Source organism: Scyliorhinus canicula, chromosome 20 (genome assembly GCF_902713615.1).
Source record: "Scyliorhinus canicula chromosome 20, sScyCan1.1, whole genome shotgun sequence".
In the NCBI taxonomy this organism is placed as follows: domain Eukaryota; kingdom Metazoa; phylum Chordata; class Chondrichthyes; order Carcharhiniformes; family Scyliorhinidae; genus Scyliorhinus; species Scyliorhinus canicula.
The window spans coordinates 16,951,496-16,975,827 of NC_052165.1; the positions used below are offsets into that span (position 1 = coordinate 16,951,496).

Below are 24,332 nucleotides of genomic sequence, written 5' to 3' on the forward strand. Positions count from 1 at the left end.
CTTTTCCACAAACACAAGTTACCATTTGAATTGTATCTTAAATGTGGTTTGCCCGGCTAGAAATGTTGACCAGTGTTTTCCCCCTATGAACGCGCATTTAAAATTCAATTACTAAAACTTCAGAAGATGTACCTCTAAAACATGAAGCATGACATGGGTATATGTAACAACATGCACACTGGTTGTCAAATAATAGTAATTTATGGAATATCTCCAACAAATTATTAGCATCCACATATAAAGAAAGAAATCTGGTTATAATTTTTCAATCATTTAGAGAAAAGTAAGAAGTCTTGCAACACCAGGTTAAAGTCCAACATGTTTGTTTCAAACACTAGCTTTCGGAGCACTGCTCCTTCCTCGGGTGAATGAAGAGGTATTCACCTGAGGAAGGAGCAATGCTCCGAAAGCTAGTGTTTGAAACAAACATGTTGGACTTTAACCTGGTGTTGTAAGACGTCTTACTGTGCTCACCCCAGTCCAACGCCTGCATTTCCACATCATGGCTACCTTAGAGAAAAGTAACAGCATGCAGAACATTCAGACGCAAATAACAATATTTAAAGTCTCTATCCATATCACCACAGGAGAATCAATATCTTAATTCTAATCAGTCTTAAAAACCTCACGGATCAATTTATCCCGACATAAATGTTGACAAAAGGTTGTCAAAACGGCAATGTTCGTATTATTGGCATTTCAAAACCAGACTTGAATACACAACATTAGGAATGAATAAAATCATGTTAGTAGCAACGTTGAAATCTTGCAAATAAAAGTCACTTCACAAAATTTAATTCAAGCATATTTTTTAAGAAGTCCGTCCATAATGAAAGCGCCAATTACAAAGAAAAGATGTACTTGCTAATGGATTACACCTGGAGGTGTAACAATGAATTGAGCATGGCGATTAAGGGCAACCATGACAAATTCCAGCTGTCAATCAGTGTGTGAGTTTGCCTCAGGATTATAGTAACAGAATGAGAAAGGTAAAAAGGAATCATCCTAATTTTCTATTTTGATTTTTGATACAAATACTGAAGGTCTGAAAGATTAATTGGAAACTTCCTTCAATAATCTTTCTTCTGTAACGGTGGGGAAAAGAAGATGTTGGAATCTTTGTACTTCTTAAAGCCTTAAGCTATCATTCTCTATAGAATATTTAGAGGTCTATTAAAATCAATTTTGATCAATTATTTTCCAACCTATTGATTACCATATTTTTCTCAATGGTGAATCAGTATAAAACATCCCCCCTGAAGGAATGGAAATAAAGTATATGTTGCCATCTGATTTAAAACACCCTCGCAGATACTACGGCAGTGTACCCATGTGAAAAATGTACAGTACATGGGGAGAATTTAAATAGAAAATGAGTGCAATATTGTAAATAAGGGGCTTGAAGGGGCTGGTTTAGCACAGGGGTAAATCGCTGGCTTTTAAAGCAGACCAAGGCAGGACAGCAGCACGGTTCAATTCCCGTACCAGCCTCCCGAACAGGCGCTGGAATGTGGCGACTAGGGGCTTTTCACAGTAACTTCATTTGAAGCCTACTCGTGACAATAAGCGATTTTTATTTCATTTCATTTGAAAGGACGGCACGGTGGCACCGTGGTTAGTAATGGTGCCTCACGGCGCCAAGGACCCGGGTTCAATCCCAGCTCCGGTCACTGTCCAGGTGGAGTTTGCACATTGTCCCCGTGTCTGCGTGGGTTTCATCCCCACAACCCAAAGATGTGCAGGTTAGGTGGATTGGCCAAGCTAAATTGCCCCTTAACTGAACAAAAACAATTGGGTACTCCAAATGTATATTAAAAGAAAGATATGGGGCTTGAGGGCAAGATAAACTAAAGGATGGAAGTTTATCAACATCTGATAGGATTTCCAAACATATTGTAGATCCTTAATTGTATCAGCAAGTTTAACTCTGACAAATTACTTAGAAACAGAAAATAGGAGCAGGAATAGGCCATTTGGCCCTTCAAGCCTGCTCTGCCATCCATTTTAAGCAATGCTTGTCATCCAACTCAGTAACCTGTTCCTACTCTCCCCTCATATCCTTTGATCCCTTTAGTTCCAAGAGCCATATCTAACTCCTTCTGATAAACATAATGGTTCAGTCTCATCTACTTTCTGTGGTTGTGAATTCCACAGGCTCATCACTCTCAGGGTGAAAAAACTTCCCTCTCAGTCCTAAATGGTCTTCCCCCTATCCTTAGACTGTGCCCCATGGTTCTAGATTCCTCCACCAGTGGAAACATCATTCCTGCATCTACCTGTCTAGTCTTGTTAGAATTTTATAAATATCTATGAGATCCCCTCACCGCCCATTCTCCTGAACTCCAGTGAATATAATCCTAACTAACTCAATCTCTCCTCACAAGTCAATCCCACTATCCCAGAAATAAGTCTGGTAAATCTTCTCTGCACTCCCTCGATAACAAGAACATCCTCGCTCAGATAAGGAGACCAAAACTGCAAATAATATTTCATGCGTGGTCTCACCAAGGCCCTGTATAATTGCAGTGAGACATGCCTCTTGTACTCAAATCCTCTCCCTATGAAGGCCAACATACCATTTGCCTTCTCTACCACCTGCTGTACCTGCATGCTTCCCTTCAGCGACTGGTATACGAGGGCACCCAGGTCTTGTTGCACATTTATCTCTCACAATTTATAGCCAATCAGATAATCTGCCGTCCTGTTTTTGCTACCAAAGCGGATAACCTCACATTTGTTCACATTATACTGCATCTGCCATTCATTTGCCCATTCACACAACTTGTCCAAATCATACTGAAGCATCTTTGCATCTTCCTCACAGCTCACCATTCCACCCAGCTTTGTCCCATCTGAAAATTTGGAGATAGTACCTTTAATTCCCTCAGCTAAATCTAGCGCCTCCCCTCTCAGCTTCACTCTTTCCCGCGTTCCTTTGTCCTCCTGACTTCGCTCTCAGTCTCCCTCTTTCTTGCACTCTATTACCTCCCTGTTTCTGCTCTCAGCTCCATTCTTTCTTACACTCTTTTACCCTCCAGATTTGCTCTCAGTCTTGTTCTTTCTCTCGCTCTTTTACCCTCCCAGTTCCGCTCTTGGTCTCTCTCTTTCTCACACTCTTTTATCTCCCTGCTCAGCTCTCCTTATCATGCTCCTGAGAACTACAAAGAAGAGGATATGGGATCAATCTCGGAAGAGGGAAACTGAATAGACAGAACAGCGATAACTACTTCACCAAAGGCATGTTAAATGTTTGGAATGAACTGCCTTATGTGTTGATCAAGACCGATGACACCAATTATAAATGGCCGTTTGATCAGCCTTTGAGAAAATCAATGTAGAGAAATGAATGGTCTGTTTTTAACTTTGTGACTGTTTGGAGTTTCCAAAATGTGTTTATATGGTCCTGTGCATTCCTGTGCTGTGCAACATACATCATGGGCATGGTGTTTTAAGGAACAATGTGTGTATTTAGTTGTTTTTCTACCTCATGCCAAGCTTGGATATGTTTAATATTGAAGTATTATTCCGACTGTTGTGGAACTTAATATCAATTATTATCTTTATGAACATCAGTTCTCTGATGACATTTTTAAAAAGAGTAATGCAGCCAACATGCGTGGCAGGTGGCTCCTGTTGTAAGAGATAATAGGACAGAAAAAAGGCTTGTAAAATTTCCATTTAAAATATGCATAAGTGACAATATTAGGAATAACACTCATCTAATATTGGCAATAAACTTCCATTCAATATCCCAGGAAAACATCTTGTGTGTCTCACATTGAAGCAATTTAAAATATATCAAATAACTATTAGTTAAATCCTGCTACCACTCACAACAATCTGTTCAGTTTCTGATCTTTCCAGCATAAAGTGTGACTATTAGCATTTGGGAACCTGAAGATGACAAGAAGACATGGCAGTCAGCTAATCACTTATAATCTATACAAGTAAGCAGAATGATTTTACTTTGAACGACCTGAACTGGAAACTGAATTCTTCAACTGATATAAATAGGTGGCCTCAGGACAAAGATTACATGATTGAGATTCAATATTGCAAGCGGATCACAACTTAATCGATCATTTTCAAATTAATTTAGATTGAACCGTACTTTTTGGGTGAAACTGGAAAGATTATAAATTTTTTTTATTTTTCCTGTACTTGGACGTAGAATTTGTTTTGAATGCCAGTTTGTGCCCTTGCATTACATCCACTTATAACTGAGAAACACTGAAAATGTAAACGGAGAATCGGAACATTGCAATCTGACTTTGCACAAAGGCGACGCTGTGAGTATGACTTTGTCGGTGTATTGCTTGCCTGATCTATGCAGAAGTTCTCCCGACTTGGGCATCTGACTCCTCCAGTTGGCAAGGGGGAAGGTTAAAGGGGCTAAGATTGCCTGTCTCCTGACTCACTGCCAGTCGGTCTGTCCACTACCAATGTTCTGTTTGTTACGCAACCATTCGCAAGGGCACGTTTAGCCACCATTCGCAAGGGCACGTTTAGCCAATTAGCTGGAATTGCATCTAAAAGGTGTCGTGGGCCTGAAGAGAATTATTTAACCAATCTAGCAGTGTTCATTATCATCCTTCTGGACACACAAAATGATGTGAAAATACGAGTGCAGGTAGATAGAGCCATAAGAAAATCCAATAGAATTTTGAGTTTCATTAATAGGAGCAGAATGTACAAGATTCATCAATAGAATGTACAAGAATGATGAAATAAGTATCAATTCATAGAAAACGTTGTGAAATACACACAAGGTGTACGGATTGAGTTTCGGACACTCCCATTATAGAAAGGAGATTATTGGTCTTGAGAACATAATAATCGCTTATTGTCACAAGTAGGCTTCAATGAAGTTACTGTGAAAAGCCCCTAGTCGCCGCTGCAGCATGGATTCATCAAAGTAATGTCAGACATGGAAAACGCCAATAAAATTCTTGGTCCTAATTACCGTAGTTACTCCGATGTTTGAAACTGTTGCGGACGGGAGGCAATCGAGAATGGACGCAATCCGCTCTTTTGTTGCTAGATCACTGCCGATTCTAAATTTCACTACTTATTACCTGTAAAGCAATCTCACGGTGGCTACCAGCTATGGAATTCAAAACAACAAACTGAGTTAAGATGTAAAATGGCCAGACTTAAAGAGTGATCCAATTTGAAAATTTCATCCGCACAGTGAGCAAATTCAAATGACAGTTAAATGTCATCCCAGATAGCGTAAATACCTTAATCTGATGGTCAGGGTGTCCGGTGGTGGCCATGATGTGACTGGCCGCACACAGGTCGGCTCCGGCTTAAAGGTGCTGGTTTTGGCCTTTTTCACCTGTGTGTTGTATAGATTCGGCAGAAAAGTGGAGCTGAGAGGTAAAGGAAGACGTTGTCCCCTGGATTGGCATGGCTGGCTATCAGATCCAACAGCAGACCATGTGGGACCTGACTTAGGAGTTTGATGATACTCATGGCGCAGCACCAATTGTGAAAATGGTGGAGGGGAAGGGTCGACATCGGTGGGAAAGCCTCATATGGAGCAACTGAAGAGCTTCATAAACACAATCCAAAGAGCCCCACAGAACTCCCCCCTTACATGAAAAAAACACAATAATAACCTCCCAAAAAACAAAAGGATTGGTGTGAGGGAACCCCACCCCCCTCCCCAATTTTCACAGGCTTAACTCCTCCAGCCCCTACCACCCCTCAAATCTCCCCAAGTTTATGGTCACTGATAAAGTCATTCACCTACTAATCTAAGGGGGTGCAATGTTTTTTAGGGTTCTGTTGGGTTACGGGTATAGGGTGGATACGTGGGTTTGAGTAGGGTGATCATTGCTCGGCACAACATCGAGGGCCGAAGTTCTGTGCTGTACTGTTCTATGTTCTATGTTCTATGTTGACGGTTTTATGTTTTTTACGGTGGTCGGGAGCCTGTTGCGTAGGCTATGGTGGGGTTTGTGGGGGGGGGGGTGTAGGCGGTGTGTAAGGGGCCTTTGGGTGGGAGTTGCCACACTAGCAAGCAATGCTCATGGTGGGGGAGGAGGCCGCAATGGTTGGCCAGGTTGCGGGGGGAGGGGAGAGCTGGGAATGTGCATGGCAGGTATGGAGGATGAGCGTGGTCATGGGCAGGGTGGTGGACCATCTTGGATGGGCCTGTTGGAGAGATTAGGGGCCATCTCCGGGTCTAAGTTGACCGTAGGAAAGAGTGAGGAGTTTCTGGAGAATGCAACAGGGCGGGGTTCCAATTTAGGGGTGCTACCATTTAAGGTGGCAGGAGAGCGGTTCAGGTACAGAGGGATTCAGGTAAACATGAGTGGGCCACGATGCACAGGTGGAGGTGGTTATGGAGGATTTCGAGAGGTGGGCACTTTGCACTTGACTTTGGCAGGGAGGGTGCAGGTGGTAACGATGAATGTGTTGCCAAGGTTCCTGTTTGTCTTTCAGACCCTCTGGATCTTTCTCCCTAAGGCTTTTTTCCAGAGGATGGAGGCACTGATTTCGGAGTTCAACTGGGTGGGGAAGGTACAGAGGGCGAAGAGCGCTCTGTTCCAGAGGCAGAAAGGGGGGCTGGCGCTTCCGAACCTGACGTGTTATTACTGGCCTGCGAATGTGGTGTTGGTGGTGGGGATGGCAGAGTGGATTAGGTTGGAGGAGGAGCCCTGCAGGGGTTCTAGTTTGAGAGCCCTGGGTATGGCCTCGTTGCCGTTGGCCCTGGGGACTATACAGGGAGACTGGTTGTGGAGTCGACTATTAGGATATGGAACCAATTGAGGAGGCATTTTGAGTTGGATAAAATGTCAGTATTGATGCACTGTGTTGGAGCCACAGGTTTAACCCAGTGGCGGGGAGTGAGGTTTAACCCGGATTTTTTTTTGGGGTGGGGGGAATGTATGGGAAGTGGAGGGAGGAGGGGCTTGAATGGATTAGGGATAAGTTCTTGGAGGGGAAGTTTGCTGGACTGGAGTCGCGGGGGAGGTTTGAGTCACCGAGGGGAAGTGAGTTTAAGTATCGGCAGATGCGAGACTTTGCACGAAAGGAATTGCTGATGTTCCCCCAACTACCGGAATACACGTTATTGGAGGAACTGCTGCTCCCTGATGACTTGGGGGAGGGCAGGATTGGGGACCTATACGGGTGTTTGGGAGATCAGGGCAAGGCACTGGTGGTAAGGATAAAGAGTAATTGGGAGGAAGAGTTGGGGTGGGAGATAGGTTGAGGACTCTGGTGTGAGGTGATGTGGTGGGTGAACCCAACCTCCTCCTGTGCAAGAATGAGCTTGAGACTCGGGCTAGGATGAGTGGGTATTTCCAAAGGGTGACAGACGGGTGTGTGAGAAGTGCGTGCGAATCATGCTCATGTGTTTTTGGGGCTGCGATAAGTTGGAGAGTTTTGGGGAGGCGGTGCTTGAGACGTTATCCAGGATAATGGGTGCTGAGGTTAAGCCAGACCCTATGGTGGCAATCTTTGGGGTCTTGGAGGAGCTGGGGCTGCTGGGGAGGAAGGGGGAGGTCATAGAATTTACAGTGCAGAAGGAGGCCATTTGGCCTAGCAAGTCTGCACCAGACCTTGGAAAGAGCACTCCACTTAAGCCCACGCCTCCACCCTAACCCCGTAAGCCAATCCAACCTTTCTTGGACACTAAGGGCAATTTATCACGGCCAATCCACATAACCTGCACACCTTTGGACTGTGGGAGGAAACCGGAGCACCCGGAGGAAACCCACGCAGACACGGGGAGAACGTGCAGACTCCGCACAGACAGTGACCTAAGCCGGAATCGAACCTGGGACCCTGGAGCTGTGAAGCAAATGTGCTAACCACTGTTGCCCGATGTTGTGGCCTTCACCTCTATGAAGAATCCTTTTGAACTGGAGGTTAGGTACTCCACCGGCTTGGTTGGGGTATTTGTACGACTTTCTCCAGCTGGCGAAGATTAACTTCGCTGTGAGGTGGTCAGAAGAGAGCTTTAAAGAGCGGTGGAGGCCGTTCATGATTTTATTTGAGGAACTTTTCATGGGTGAGGGGGGAATTAAAAGGGGGAAAAATTGTACAAACTTAATTGGGTGGGTTTCTCCCGTACCTGGTGGGGCGGTTGGGGGGTTCCCGGCGGGGCGGAGTGGTTGGTGCCCTGTCGGCCGGTGGGATAGGGGCTTGGCGCCATACCAACCTGCGGCGAAGGGCCTCCACTGGCTGGAGCGAGTCGACACATGCGCGGGAGCACCAGCGCATGCTGGCGTCATCCCCGCACATGCGCACCGGATTCAATTCCGCATCGGCCATCGTGGAGGACCACAACGGCCGATGCGGAAGGAATAGAGTGCCCCCACGGCACAGGCCCGCCCGTGGATCGGTGGGCCCCGACCGCGGGCCAGGCTACTGTGGGGGCACCTCCCAGGGCAAGATCCCCCCGCGACCCCCAGGAATCCCGGATCCCGCCTGCGCCGCCAGGTCCCGCTGGTCAGGAACTTACTCTGATTTACGCCGGCGCGACCAGCTACAGGCGGGCGGGACTTCAGCCCATCGCGGGACGGAGGATTCGGGTGGCCCCGGCGCCCATTGAGTCGCACTGGACCCCGCCATTCTCCGTGACTCACGCCACTCCGGTTTTTGGGGGGCGGGAGAATTGGGAGGACGGCGGGGGCGGGATTCACACCGACCCCCGGCGATTCCCCCACCTGGCGGGGGGTCGGAGAATCCCGCCCAATTAAGTCTTGTTGGACTGTTGATTTTGTTGATATTGAGTATGCTTTAAATAAAGTATCTTATGAAAAAAAAATAACGATCAGTGCATTATTCCATCATTATTATGCATTTCTATATTCTACTTCAAATGGTTAATTGTAAAACTTACCTCACTTTAGCCTTTGGCCTTAACATAAGTTGATCTTTGATATCTAAACCTTTTGACGAATGAACAAAAAAATAATTGGTTGCAGAAATCAAGTGCCGATTTGTTGCAACAAAAATGCTGAAAACCCCAAGGGCAGTCGTGACAGCTCTTAGCTTGATGGGCCGGATGTCTTCTCCCTCCACAGCAACCGTCTCCCCTGTTCTTGCACAGTCTATTGGTTAGCCCCTGATATTTTGCACTTATTGCTCTTAGGCTGATATTTTAGATTGGAAACCTAATTCTGAAGTAAAATCACCGAGGCAGCAAATGATTCTGCACATGGCAATTGGAGAAATTTGTAGAATGTGGCTATCAAACTAATCACGTGCACTAATGATAGTGAACAGGGACTGCATATTCGCAGGATGTGCATTTTATGCGAATAGAGGACCAATGAAAATGAATGTATTAGGTTGACAGAAACATTGCTTTTCCACCTAATCTTCTTCTTCAGAAATCCCTCTTGAGTTGAGGATGACTTGATTCCACTCTGATTTTGGTGGAATGACTTTACCGCAGGTGGTTGTTAGGATACCGGATGAGAACCCAACTATGTTCAGTTTGTAAAATTGAGAGGAAATTTTGATGCGCCTCGGGGGCAATAACACCGACCCACCGATAGCTTTTCTGTGACAACAAACTATAATTCAAACACAGAATTAACCACATTAACAACAGAGATATAGGGGGCCCCGCACCGCGCAGGAAAATCGCCACAACCACGCCCCGGTGCCGGCACGCGATTGTCTGAAGTGCGGAAAATCGGCGCTGGTGTGGCGCCGGCCGCTGGAATCGGTGGGGCCGCCAATTCTCCGGCCCGGATGGGCCGAGTGGCTATGCGGATACGACAGTCCAACCGGTGCGTTTCACTCCTGGTCGCTACCGGCGGGAACTCTGCGCGAACGGTCAGGGGCGGCATATGGAGGGGGGGGGGGGGGGCCGAGGGGGGCTCCGTCCCCGGGGGGGGGGGGGGGGGGCGGCCCGATGGGGTCTGGCCTACGATCAGGGCCCACCGATCGGCATCAGCAGGCCGCCCCCCCCCCGGGCCGACGTTCCTGCGCGGCCGGCCCCTGAACACCGACGTCATGTTGAGTCGGGGCCGGCGCGCTGAAGAATTCCCCCGTGCATGCGCAGTTTGGCGTGGCCCATTTGGCACCAGGAAGGGAGGCTGCAGCGGCGTGAACTGCTCCAGTGCTGTGCTGGCCCCTTGTGGGGGCCAGAATCGGTCATCCCCATGCCCGTTTTGCGCGTCCAATTCACTTTTTCCATTTTAAGGGGCAATTTAGCGTGGCCAATCCACCTATCCTACACATCTTTGCAGACACGGGGAGAACCCCACACGGACGGTGACCCGGGGCCAGGATCGAACCCGAATCCTCGGGGTGCCGTAAGGCAGCAGTGCTAACCACTGCGCCACCATGCCGCCCAGAAATTGATTTCAATTTAACCATATTAAGTGGATCTTTTAAATTGTCTCCTCTGCTTTGCAGTGAAGCTATGCTAAATGGAATGACTCTCATGAGGCTTATGATTTAAATGTTTTCTGCCATATTTTTTATTAGTACATTCAACTCGTAAATCATGGAATTAAAGGCAATCTCAAAATGTTGGAAGATGCACCAGAAATATTTGAGAGGGGATTTTTTTTTGGCTAGTTGCGTATCTGACCTGAATCAAAAAGCATCATCGTATCCTTGTACAAGAGCTCGGTTTTCCCTAATCTGAAAGATGGTTTCCGTTTTGGCCCCATTACCTGCCAAATCACCATGTTTAAGGCTCAAACTAAGAAGTCTGCAGCTACAGAATATTGTGTGTTGGGAGGTAGTGGCACAGTGTCAGTGTCACTGTCACTGGATTAGTAATCCAGAGACCCAGACTAAAGCTCTGGGGACCCAGGTTTAAATCACACCATGGCAGATGGTAGAATTTTAATTCAATAAAATTAACTTATTAAGAAAACATCTGGAATTAAAAGTCTAATGTGACCATGAAACTATTGTCAATTGTTGCAAAAACCCATCTGGTTCACTAAAGTCCTTCAGGGAAGGAAATCTGCCATCCTTACCCGGTGCCCAACATGTGACTCCAGACCCACAGCAATGTGGTTGACTCTTAACTGCCCCCTAAAGGGCAATTACGAATGGGCAATAAATGTTGGCCCAGCCAGCGACACCCATGTCCCATGAACAAACCAAAAAAAATGCATATGCAGCTGGTCCGTTGAGTCCTATTGCAACAAAACAAGCATGATCTCCAGTGAACCCAAACCCCGCAGACTGTAATCGACTGAGGGATAAAAGAACCCAGGCTAATTCGGAAGAAAGTAGTTCTGGGAAATTCCTCAGAAACTAGTCCAAGAGTCCACTAGTCAGGGCAGCACGGTAGCACAAGTGGTTAGCACTGTTGCTTCACAGTCCCAGGTTCGATTCCCTGCTGGGTCAGTCTGTGCGGAGTCTGCACGTTCTCCCCGTGCCTGCATGGGTTTCCTCCGGATGCTCCGGTTTCCCCCCACAGTCCAAAGACGTGCAGGTTAGGTGAATTGGCCAGGCCAAATTGCCCTTAGTGACTAAAAAGGTTAGGAAGGGTTATTGGGTTACGGGGATAGGGTGGAAGTGAGGGCTTAAGTGGGTCGGTGCAGACTCAATGGGCCGAAGGGCCTCCTTCTGCACTGTATGTTCTATGTTCTAGTTGACAATGAGGTGATCTGGAGGTATGTCACCCAACATTCGACATGCATTTCAACACAGCAATACCAGCCTCCTGCAAGAACTTGTCTACTCCCCTTTGAAAGCCTGCATTGTACGATAGCTAATCCACATTTCTTGCAACGGTTGAGGAAAGCATCCCGACATATAGCCTACATAATAAAAGCAAAATACAGTGAATGTTGGAAATCTGAAATCAAAACCAGAAATATAGGAAAGACTCCGGTCTGGCAGCATCTGTGGAGCGGGACACCGAGTTGACGTTTAAAGTCAGTCTGACATTCTTCACAGCTGGCATATAGCCTGGTGCTATGCTCATGAAACTTGCACGTATGTCTCTTCATTCCACCTGACGGATCTCATCAACTACACCATAAGGGCAGCATGGTAGCATAAGGGCAGCACGGTAGCATAGTGGTTAGCATAAATGCTTCACAGCTCCAGGGTCCCAGGTTCGATTCCCGGCTTGGGTCACTGCCTGTGTGGAGTCTGCACGTTCTCCCCGTGTCTGTGTGAGTTTCCTCCGGGTGCTCCGGTTTCCTCCCACAGTCCAAAGATGTGCAGGTTAGGTGAATTGGCCAGGCTAAATTGCCCTCAGGGTCCAAATTGCCCTTAGTGTTGGGTGGGTTTACTGGGTTATGGGGATGGGGTGGAGGTATGGGCTTGGGTAGGGTGCTCTTTCCAAGAGCCGGTGCAGACTCGATGGGCCGAATGGCCTCCTTCTGCACTGTAAATTCTATGAAATCATTCATATTAACACTTGTCTCACTGTTTTGAACAATGAGGTTCCCTAGAAGTCCATACATTTCTAAAGTAAAAAGACCCAGTTCTCTGAACCTTGGGCCTTTAGACGAAATAATTATGAGATGATTTGCTTCTGAACCTTTCAACAGCTTGTGGATCAGCTGCCAGGTAATGTGGCCAAAACGAAAACCATGTTTTACATTAGGGAAAACCGTAAACAAGGATACAATGATGCTTTTTGTTTTAAGTTGGTTGTCTCAGCAATGCATCCTACAACTCTGCTGGCAGATCACAGACCTGAAATGCTTTCTGTTTTTCTCTCTGAAGACTTCAACTAACCAGCTGAGCATTTTCCGTTTCAACTTTCCAACATTTTTTAAAAATTCATTTCTTCTTTGGGATGTGGGCTTCGCTGGCTAGGTCAACACATTTGTTGCCCATGCCTAATTGCACTTGAGAAGGCTATGGTGACGCTGCCTTCTTGAACCTCTGCATTCCATGAGGTGTCAGTGTGCACACAGTGCTACGAGGGAGGGAGTTCCAGGATTTTCACCCAGTGACTGAAGGAACGGCAAAAAATTCCAAGTGAATCGTGAGTGACTTGGAGGGGAATCTCCCAGGTGGTGGGGTTCCCATGTATATGCTGCTCTTGTCCTTCTCGATGGTAGTGGTCATGGGGGGCAGCACGGTAGCACACTGTTTATCTCTGTGGCTTCACAACGCCAGGGTCCCAGGTTCGATTCCCAGCTTGGGTCACTGTCTGTGCGGAGTCTGCACGTTTTCCCTGTGTCTGCATGGGTTTCCTCCGGGTGCTCCGGTTTCCTCCCGCAGTCCAAAGATGTGCAGGTGAAGTGGATTGGCCATGATAAATTTCCCTTAGTGTCCTAAAAGGTTAGGTGGGGTTACTGGGTTACGGGGATAGGGTGGAAGTGAGGGCTTAAGTGGGTCGGTGCAGATTCAATGGGCCAAATGGCCTCCTTCTGCACTGTATGTTCTATGTTCTGCGTTTGGAAGGTGCTGCCTAAGGAGCCTTGGTGAGTTGCTACAGTGCATCTCATAGACGGGTCACTGTGTGTCGGTAGTGGAGGGACTGAATGCTTGTGGAAAGGGCAACAAATAAAGCAGCTGCTTTCCTGGATAGTGTCGAGTTTCTTGAGTGTTGTTGGAGCTGCGCTCATCCAGGCCAGTGGAGAATATTCCATCACACTCCTGACTTGTGGACAGGCATTGGGGAATAAGGTGGTGAGTTACTCGCCATAGGATTCCTAGCCTCTGACCTACTCTTGTAGCCATGGTATTTATATGGCTAGTTCAGTTCATGATCAATGGTAACCCGCAGAATGTAGATAGTGGGGGATTCAGAAATGGGAATGCCATTGAGTGTCGAGGATTGATTGCCTCTTATTGGACAATCTCTTAAACCAGTGGCTGGTTTAGCACAAGGCTAAATCGCTGGCTTTTAAAGCAGACCCAGGCAGGCCAGCAGCGCGGTTCAGTTCCCGTACCAGCCTCCCCGAACAGGCACCGGAATGTGGCGACTAGGGGCTTTTCACAGTAACTTCATTTGAAGCTTACTGGTGACAATAAGCGATTTTCATTTCACTTGTTACTTGCCACTTGTCAGCCCAAGCCTAGATATTGTCCAGGTCCTGCTGCATTTGCACGCAGACTTCTTCAGTGTCTAAGGAGTCATGAATGGTGCTGAACATTGTGCAATCATCTGCGAACATCCCTGCATCTGACTTTATGTTGGAAGGAGGGACAATGATGAAGCTGCTGAAGATGGTTGCGCCACGGACACTACTACCCTGAGAAACTCTTTCAGTCATGTCCTGGGACTGAGATGACTGACCTCCAACCACCACAACCATCTTCCTTTGTGCTACGTATGACACCAGCCAGTGGAGAGTTTCCTCCTGACTCCCATTGACTCCGGTTTTGCTGGAGCACCTTGATGGCATACTCAATCAAATGCTGCCTTGATATCAAGGTCAGTCGCTCTCACTTCACCTCTGGACTTCAGCTCTTTTGTCCATGTTTGAACCAAGGCTGTAATGAGGTCAGGAGCTGAGTGACCCTGGCGGAACCTAAACTGAGCGTCCGTGAAGTTTATCGCTCAGTAAATCCTGCTTGTTAGCATCGTTGATGACCCTTCCAGCACTTTACTAATGACTGAGAGTAGACTGCTAGGGCGGTACTTGACCGGGTTGGATCTGTCCTGTTTTTTGTGTACAGGAGACACCTGGGCAATTTTCCATATTGCTGGGTAAATGCCAGTGTTGCAGCTGTACTGGAACAGCTTGGCAAGGAGTGCAGTAAGTTATGGAGCAAAGGTCTTCAGTACTATTGCCAGAATATTGTCAGGGCCCTGAGCATTTACAGTATCCAGCGCCTTCAGCCAATTTTTGATATCATGTGGGTAAATCAAAATGCTGATGAGTGGCATCTTGGGACCTCGAGAAGAAACCCAGATGTATCATTCATTCAGCACATCTGGCTGCAGATTACTGTGAATGCTTCTCAGCCTTGACTTTTGCACAGATGTGCTCGGCTCTTCCATCATCGAAGGTGGGGATATTTGCGGAGCCTCCTCCTCCAATGAATTGTTTAGTTGTCCACCACCATTCACGACTGGATGTGGCAGGACTGTAAATCTGATCAGTTGGTTGTGGGATCGCTTAGCTCTGTCTGTCACTTACTGCTCATGTTGTTTGGCATTCAAGTAGTCCTGTATTTTGAGGATGCCTGGCCTCCTGCACTTTTCATTGAACCAGGGTTGATCCCCTGGCTTGTGGTAATGGTAGAGTGAAAGATATGCCAGGCCATGAGGTTGCAGAATGTGGTTGAGTACAATTTTGCTGCCACTGATGGCCCACAGCGCCTAATGGATGCCCAGTCTTGGGTTGCTAGATCTGTTCTGAATCTATCCCATTTAGCACAGTGGTAGTTCCACACACCATGATGGACGATATCTTCAATATGAAGACGGGACTTTGTCTCCACAAGGACTGTGCGGTGGTCATGCCTACCAACACTGTCATGAGCAAGTGCATCTCGGTAGGCAGATTGGTGAGGATGAGATCAAGTATGTTGTTCCCTCTTGTTGCTTCCCTCACCACCTGTCACAGAGTCCAGTCTAGCAGTTATGTCCTTTCAGGCTTGGTCAGTAGTGGTGCTACTGAGCCACTCTTGGTGATGGACCTTTAAGTCCACCACCCAGAGTACATTCTGTGCTTTGCCACCCTCAGTGATTCCTCCAAGTGGTGTTCAACATGCAGGAGTACTGATTCATCAGCTGATGGTGGTCGATTTGTGATAATCAGCATGAGGTTTCCTTGCCCATGTTTAACCTGAGGGCATGAGACCTCATCGGGTCTGGTATCAATGTTGAGAACTCCCATGGCATAGATCATAGGACATACAGTGCAGAAGGAGGCCATTCAGCCCATCGAATGTCCTCTTAAGTCCTCACTTCCACCCTATCCCCATTACCCAATAACTGCTCCTAACCTTTTTGGTCACTAAGGGCAATTTAGCATGGCCAATCCACTTAACCTGCACGTCATTGGACTGTGGGAGGAAACCGGAGCACCCGGAGGAAACCCACGCAGACACGGGGAGAACGTGCAGACTCCGCACAGACAGTGGCCCAGCAGGGAATCCAACCTGGGAACCTGGCGCTATGAAGCCATAGTGCTATCCACTTGTGCTACCGTGCTGCCCTTTGGCAACCGCTTCCTGGCTGTGCCGCCATCTCTGCTGGGTCTGTCCTGCCGGTGACACAGGTCATACTCCGGGATGATGATAGTGGTGCCTGGGATGTTGGCTGTAAGGTATGATTCTTAAAGTATGACTATGTCAGGCTGTGGCTTGGTTAGTCTGTGAGGCAGCTCTCCCAACTTTGGCGCAAGCTCCCAGATGTTAGTGAGGAGGACTTTGCAGGGTCAATAGGGCTGCATTTGCTGATGTCGTTTCCAGTGTCTAGGTCTATGCAGGGTGGTCCCGTCCGGATTCTTTCCCTTTTTTATTGACTTTGTAGCAGTTTTTTTACGACAATCGGCGATGGTTTTTATGGTCATCATTAGATTTTTAATTCCAGATATTTATTGGATTCAATTTCCACCTTCTGCCATGGCGGAATTCGAACCCGGTCCCCAGAATATTACCCTGGGTCTCTAAATCACCACAATAGTAACAATACCATTGTGGTGGTATGATTAGCATAGCTGCCTGCCATTGGTGCAGAACACCAACTTACCATTGGCCCTGGTCGGTCATGTGCCTCTCGACCGGTTGGTTGAGACCAGTCATGTGACGGCTCCTCGATTGGTCGAGAGGCTGAGTTAACCCCGCCCTGGAGGCGGGGTATAAATACACAGTACTCCCGGCGGTCGTCCTTCTACTGTAATCGACCGCAGGGCTTAACATCTAGTATATTAAAGCCATACTTTTGTTCAGCAACTCGCCTCGCGTTCAATTGATGGTACATCAACCATAACACAACCGCCTCCCATCATGCACTGCATTGTCTTCTATCATTACACAACTCCATTTCTTTTTGTTTGCAGAAATGGTCACGTGACTGAGAGTCTCACATGCTATTAATCTAGGCCGCTTCCATGTTTAATGACCTTCAATTCAGAACCCTCCCTGGCGTATATATGGGGTGGAATTCTCCGACCCTCCGCAGGGTTGGGGAATCGCCCGGGGCCAGCGTAAATCCCGCCCCGCCGTGGCCGGAATTCTCCGCCACCAATGAATCAGCGGGGGCGGGAATCGCACCTCGCCGGTCGGCGGGCCCCCCGCGCCGATTCTCCGGCCCGCGATGGGCTGAAGTCCCGCCGCTGTCGGGCCTCTCCCGCAGACGTGGTTTAAACCATTTCTGTGCTGGCGAGTGGGCCCCGGGGCCCTGGGGGGAGCGCGGGCCAATCGGACCCCGGGGGGTGCCCCCACGGTGGCCTGGCCCACGATCGGGTCCCACCGATCGGCGGGCGGGCCTGTGCCGTGGGGGCACTCTTTTTCTTCCGCCGCCGCCACAGCCTCCACCATGGCGGAGGCGGAAGAAACCCCCTCCACCGCGCATGCGCTGGTGGTGACGTCAGCAGCCGCTGACCCTCCGGCACATGCGCGGACTCACGGCGACCGGCGAAGGCCTTTCAGCCAGCCCCGATGCCGGTCGGCGTAGATCCAAAGGCTGTTGGCGCCAGTCGGCGGAGCAGGAGCCACTCCGGCGCGGGCCTAGCCCCTAAAGGTGTGGAGAATTCCGCACCTTTTGGGGAGGCCCGACGCCAGAGTGGTTGGCGCCACTCCGCCACTCCGGGTCGGGGAGAATTCCGCCATTGGTTTGGATTAGCCTTACATTAAATGTCATCTGTCAAACTCTGGCGAATACTTTCCATTGATTTTGGTTAAGGTTGCCAACCCTCCCAAGATCGGGCTGGAGTCTCCAGGAATTGAGAATCAATCTCCAGGATATTGCTGCGTGCATTGGAGAAAAATAGAAACATTAAGAAAGATAGTTTTCTGTGGGCAGCACTGTGGTGCAGTGGTTAGCACTTCTGCCTCACGGAGCCGAGGTCCCAGGTTCGATCCCGGTCCCGGGTGACTGTTCATGTGGAGTTTGCACATTCTCCCCGTGTTTGCGTGGTTTTTACCCCATAACCCAAAGATGTGCAGGGTAGGTGGATTGGCCATGCTAAATTGCCCCTTGACTGCAAAAATGAATTGGGCACTCTAAATTTATTTAAAAAAAGATAGTTTTCTTTTAATGTTTCTCTTTACCAGATATAAAAATGTTGAAAATATGGGGAGAAAACGCTGTTGCCTAACAGTCAAACAATATTCAATTAGATATTGAGCCCTTTTGTTTTCCAATTGGTGTAGGGGTTAGAAGTGTTGGCCAATGAATGAGTGGAGTGCGGGAGTAAGTCATGTGATGAAATCTCCAGGAATACATTTAATCACAGTTGGCAACCCTAATTCTGATAATCTTTATTTCTCATTTACATTTCTAACAAGGGTGCAAATCATTTGAGTTGGTGAACTTATGAATGGTTCCTCCAATGATTAATGTGGTCCTAATATCAATACCCATGAGATGTCACTCACAGCTCATCTCCATGGAGAACCACTACTATGACTAATAACCCTCTGCCTATGAGAATGCAATCAATTCAGAGAATCCCTACAGTGCAGAAGAAGGCCATTTAGCCCATCGATTCTGCCCCAACCCATCGAAAGACCACCCTACCTTTGTTTTTAAAGGGCCACTTTGGCTTGGCTAATCCACCTAACCTGCACATCTTTGAACTAAACATAGAACATACAGTGCAGAAGGACGCAGACACGGGGAGAATGTGCAGACTCCTCACAGACAGTGACCCAGCAGGGAATCGAACCTGGGACCCTGGCACTGTAAAGCCACAGTGCTAATCACGTGCTATCGTGCTGCCCTCGTGCCCTTCCACTGTGGGAGGAATCATAGAATTTACAATGCAGAAGGATGCCATTTGGCCCATCGAGTCTGCACCAGCCCTTGGAAAGAGGACCCTATCTAAGCCCAAACCTCTATCCTATCCCCATAACCTAGTAACCTCACCCAGTCTTTTTCAATACTAAGGGCAATTTAGCATGGCCAATCCACCTAACCTGCACATATTTGGACTGTGGGAGGAAACCTGAGCACCTGGAGGAAACCCACGCTGACACGGAGAACGTGCAGACTCCACACAGACAGTGACCTAAGCTGGGACTCAAACCTTGGACCCTGGAGCTGTGAAGCAACTGTGGTAACCACTGTGCTACCGTGCTTCCCCACAGTGCTGCCCCTGTGCGGGCACACGCAGACACTGAAAGAAAGTGAATCTCCACACAGACAGTTACCCAAGGTCGGATTCAACCCTGGTAGTGGCGCTGTGAAGCAGCAGTGCTAACCACTGTGCCACCGCAGCGCCACCAAGAGCACCCTATCTCGGCTCATTCCCTCCCAACCCTATCCCTATAACCCCACCCAGGGGCAGCAGTGCTTGCCACCCTGCCACCCATTCATTTGTACAATCTATTCTTCAATCCCACCGGACTACGAAAGTAGCCTATTGTGTGACACTTTTTGTCCACTGCCCTCCCTTTCGGGCGAGGTGTAGAGTGAGCCCCTTCACAGGGTGAAATCCTTGCCCTCGTGCGTGAGGCTTGGTTTAATCCAATTTAAGGTAGTTTTTAGGGAGCACCTGGCCAAGTCCAGAATGAGTCGCTTATTTTTAATTCATCAGAATAGCTCTAAGGAGAGCAGATGCAATCATGGCTTTTTTAAAAATTTGATGGGGTGAATGGGTCAGAGACTGTTTCCTTCTGGATGATGAGACAGTGATTAGAGTATCAACCATTCAGGATGATCAGTAAGTAAATGAGATGAGAGATCCAGGTATGATTTCTTCACACTGCTGTTGGTGCATCATTTCCTTTAACTCAGACTAGTTAAAGCTGAAAACATTGAGCCTTTTAGTGGGGAGGTGCACACATGCACAGATATACAGCTATGGTGGGAGGGCAGGGTGAGTGGGATTGGTTTGTATTGCTCGAGGGGAGAGTGGGCACAGTCACGATGAATCAAATGTATCGCCCCTGTGCTGTAAATCTATTTTTCGGTGTCATTGTGGAATAGACTTGTTTAGCTTTACTGTGCTGTCGCTCTAAGTAGACTGATGTAGTATCATATTCTAAATGCCTGCAATGCCACGTGTTGACTTGTGCAACACAGTACTGTACTAGCTGGCAGCCTATAAATCTAGACGTGAGTAACCTTTGACATTGCAGACAGAGGAGATATGTGGATAAATTCAGCCACCAAAATCTTGCCGTGCCAAATAACTGGCTGTTGAGTGTTGGAGCTAAATTAAACTACTCGACGCTTATCAAGTCTGAAAGTCGGGCGAGCTCATTCAGCCCAGGGTAGGGAATTGTCTCGGTGGTGATTCCTGAGAGAGTTTCCAGTCTTTTGCTCGTCGACACTGGAACGATGACATACTTGCTCACTGCTGAGTCTGAATTTTATTGCTTCCAACAAATGAATTGGCACAAGCGGTACACTGCTGCTGAGAATCTATGAATCTAACCAGGAGTAGTATTCGCTGTAGTGACTGGCTTTAGTGCAGGAACACTGCTAGACTAGCTGGGCATCTTGTTCAAGTTTTTACCATGTCATGGATTTGTTATGTGGACTTAACCATGAACTTAGCAGTGACTTTGGTAAGTAAAAGCACAAGAAAATCTGCGGTTCCAACTTTACTCTTGTGACTTCCCTGATTCTCTGTTTCACTTTGTTAAATATGCATTTCAGTGACAGACTGCCCAGTGAAAATGTGATCATTGTCTGACTTAAAGTAACTGCTGTCAAATGGTATATTTGAAATCAGACAGAGAATATTGATCTTATTGCTTAAAGATTTGAGTTTTAAAAACTCATGCCAAAGTCAATCTGTGTGACTCTTTAAAAGTGTCAAGTAATTGAACTGATGATCTAATACAGGCTTTATGAATATATAACAATTATGGATATTAATCAGTCACTTTCTCTGAACGCGGTTTGAGCAAATTGCTGAGATTTTTGCAGGGGGAGGGGTGGTCTGAATTCACAGTGAAGTTTGTAACTTATTTTACAGAATCTGTTCTGCAATATAAGGGCAGCACGATAGCATGGTGGTTAGCATAAATGCTTCACAGCTCCAGGGTCCCAGGTTCGATTCCCGACTGGGTCACTGTCTGTGCGGAGTCTGCACGTCCTCCCCGTGTGTGCGTGGGTTTCCTCCGGGTGCTCCGGTTTCCTCCCACAGTCCAAAGATGTGCGGGTTAGGTGGATTGGCCATGAAAAATTGCCCGTAGTGTCCTAAAAAGTAAGGTTAAGGGGGCGAGTTGTTGGGTTACGGGTATAGGGTGGATACGTGAGTAGAGTGATCATTGCTCGGCACAACATCGAGGGCCGAAGGGCCTGTTCTGTGCTGTACTATTCTATGTTCTATGTTTCTCAGTTGCCTGCAAGGTTGTATTGTGTACTTCTGTGCAACTTATCAATGGTCAAAGGATTGTGGAATTTTCAACGCAAATCTCACTCTGCACAACTTGGGCATTTCCGCAAACTTTTTTTGCACTAGTTTTAAAAGCCGCATTATGCCAGAAGCAGGTTATGTCCACAAAACTGGTGATGCCCCAGATCAAATTAATCACCATTGCCGATTCTGTTAATTACTCTTGTTCAGAGGTTTACAAAAGCTTTTTTTAAAAAGGTTTTGCAAGGACATCATGGCACGTTTGAAAAGCTATTAAATTTTTAAAATCTATTGAGAGACTGACTACAGTGCACCCATATCACCAACAAATTGTGCTGCAAAGCTTTTTAGTCACTCAATTGTTTGAAATCAGGTTGGTCAGATGGTAGATTCGGCACTCCAATTAAAAATGTATTATTTCTGATAAACCCAGTTTCACCTCTATTAATAACTTATACCAAGAGGCACTTGGAATATATTTTAAAGTAGCAGTTTTTTTAAAAATGTGTTCTGAGATTTTTCTTCTACTTCTGCTAGGCGATGACAGATTTTGTGTTTGCTGACAAGGAGATGGGAGTGAGTGGAAACTTGAGGGCGGGAAGAAGTCGCTTTGTCAAAAATGATGGAATTTTAAAAGTGGTCCATTTGTGCCCAAAACAGAAACCCACTCCCCATGTTAATAAATAAAGAACCAGCAGAATAGTCCTGCCTTCATTTTTATTCAGATGAACATTGCCTGTTAATTAAATAACAATAATAATCTTTATTGTCACAAGTAGACTTGCATTAACACTACAATGCAGTTACTGTGAAAAGCCCCTAGGCGCCACATTCCGGCGCCTGTTCGGGTACACACAGAGAATTGAGAATGTCCAAATTGCCTAACAGCACGTCTTTCGGGACTTGTTGGAGGAAACCGGAGCACCCGGAGGAAAAGACACAGGGAAAACGTGCAGACTCCACACAGACAGTGTGTGCACATGTCTGAGCAAGAATGCATTGGTGCAGTTAATTAATGCTGATCTTGTGCAATGCCAGATAGTTTATACTTCAAATTGTAAATCATCTGAAAATGATTACATGTGGCCATTTGAAAATTGATCAAGCTCGGGATCAAGTTAAACATAGAAGCTTGACCAAATCAATTTCTGCAGTGTGTTTGTGCCTTTCCAGATGTCGGAGACAGTGTGTGTACAGCACGCTAACCGAATTAGAAGGGCCAGTCAACCTCGCCAAGGAATTCAAGCTGCCCAACTTACAGTTGGTTTTTCATCAGAAACTGGCCCTCAAATAATACTTTTTTTTTCTATTTCTTCATGGCATCCATGGAGGTGTGTGTGTGTGGCCATGGTGAGGGGATCACCATTGAGGCAGCTGGCCTTGCTGGCAGGGACCCTCGAGTGAAGTGAGATGCGGGATTGCGAGTGGGTGAAAGCTGGATATGGTGGGTGTGGGGTAGCGATGGTAATTTCCCTGGAGTCAAAGAAGCATCCCTGCTCCTCCTGACTCCATAGGACTTTTTCTTTACAACTTATTTTTTGGTTGGTAGCCTCTGGGGCTACTGGAGAATCAGGAACCAAAACACTTGATGCCTGCCCTGCTTGATAGTGACCAATTTTAGTAAGAGGCCTTTATAGTAGGTATTACTTATTTACTGAATTTACTTACTTATTGGAATTAAAGCTGGTTTTAGGTACCTTTTTTAATGAAAGATGGGCATTGTGACGTTAGTACAATGAGTAACGCTTGTGCGTTTTGGTCGCAGGCAGCTCCACTGATGCATTGGAATATTTTGTGCCCATTTTCCAGGTGTCAGATGGGAAGAATACCTAACAATTTCTATCTCTGCCTTTGCTAGCTTTGCTTCCACCATTAAATTGGAATGAATTTTGCTTGTTTTTTTTGACTGAAGTCAGATTTGTTAGAAAGCAGAATTGTTAGCCTTTATTGGACTATTTGTCCTTTGAACCAAGTTCACTTGAATGAGAACTATAATAGGGATCTCATAGCAGAGAACTCCATTAGGCCACATTAATATTGACAGTGAATCAGACCAATTTGTATTATTTTAGTTCTTTATACTTTGCGACAGACTACACCACATTTTCAAGTGGATTTGATCAAATATTTTGTACGAGCTGTACTTAACAAACGATGAAATGAATACCTGCTGCACAGCCCCCGATCTTAATTAGGTTCTTGGCAACAGCCAAGTGATTTTGGCGCAACAAGTTACCAGAAAATATTACGTAAATTATTGAAATAATAGTTGGTAGTAGAGAAGCTGCTGTCATACCTTGCTCCGAAAAGCTGCCTGGTCGCCGATGATGTTTTCTTTGTCTTTGGTTCTCTTCAATATCTTCTCTTCTCCGGCTCCTCCTCCCATGATGCTGTGTGCCTCACCTCACCGACTTTTATATACCCCATGCCCGGGGATGCCTCTGTGTAGTTTCTGTTTCCGCACATCACCCTTGCCAATGTGTGACCTGGCTAGCTGAACCCTTGCTACATGTATCCTGGCCATCTAACCTCAAGAGTCGCCGGCGTCATTTTCATGTCTTATGCCAATCACATGACACTGAGATCCACTTATGGCTCCAAACGAGCAGCACCGTTCTGTGGGTAACGCATACGGTTTTTTGCCATTAACCTTTTAGCTTCCTCATAGCTGCAAAAAGTATAATCAAACACCATGACAATGTAAAACGCTATAATAGCATTATAATATAATGTAAAACGCTATAATATTGGGAAGCACAGTAGCATGGTGGTTAGCATAAATGCTTCACAGCTCCAGGGTCCCAGGTTCGGTTCCCGGCTGGGTCACTGTCTGTGTGGAGTCTGCACGTCCTCCCCCCTGTGTGCGTGGGTTTCCTCCGGGTGCTCCGGTTTCCTCCCACAGTCCAAAAGATGTGCGGGTTAGGTGGATTGGCCATGCTAAATTGC

General features: G+C 46.9%; 1 protein-coding gene across 5 annotated transcripts in view; it reads left to right on the forward strand.

Annotated features, from left to right (window-relative positions):
* The window catches only part of grip1 (glutamate receptor interacting protein 1), a 480,409-nt gene that overhangs the window by 331,796 nt on the left and 124,281 nt on the right, over window positions 1–24,332 (forward strand). Inside the window, exon 1 of one of the 5 annotated variants that reach the window (XM_038780541.1) lies at window positions 20,338–20,589. The exons of the other annotated variants lie outside the window; for them this stretch is intronic. Coding sequence (XP_038636469.1) covers window positions 20,544–20,589 — 46 coding nt within the window. The 5' untranslated portion in view covers window positions 20,338–20,543. Of the gene's footprint in view, window positions 1–20,337; window positions 20,590–24,332 lie in introns of those variants that run through there. 5 annotated transcript variants of the gene reach the window in all.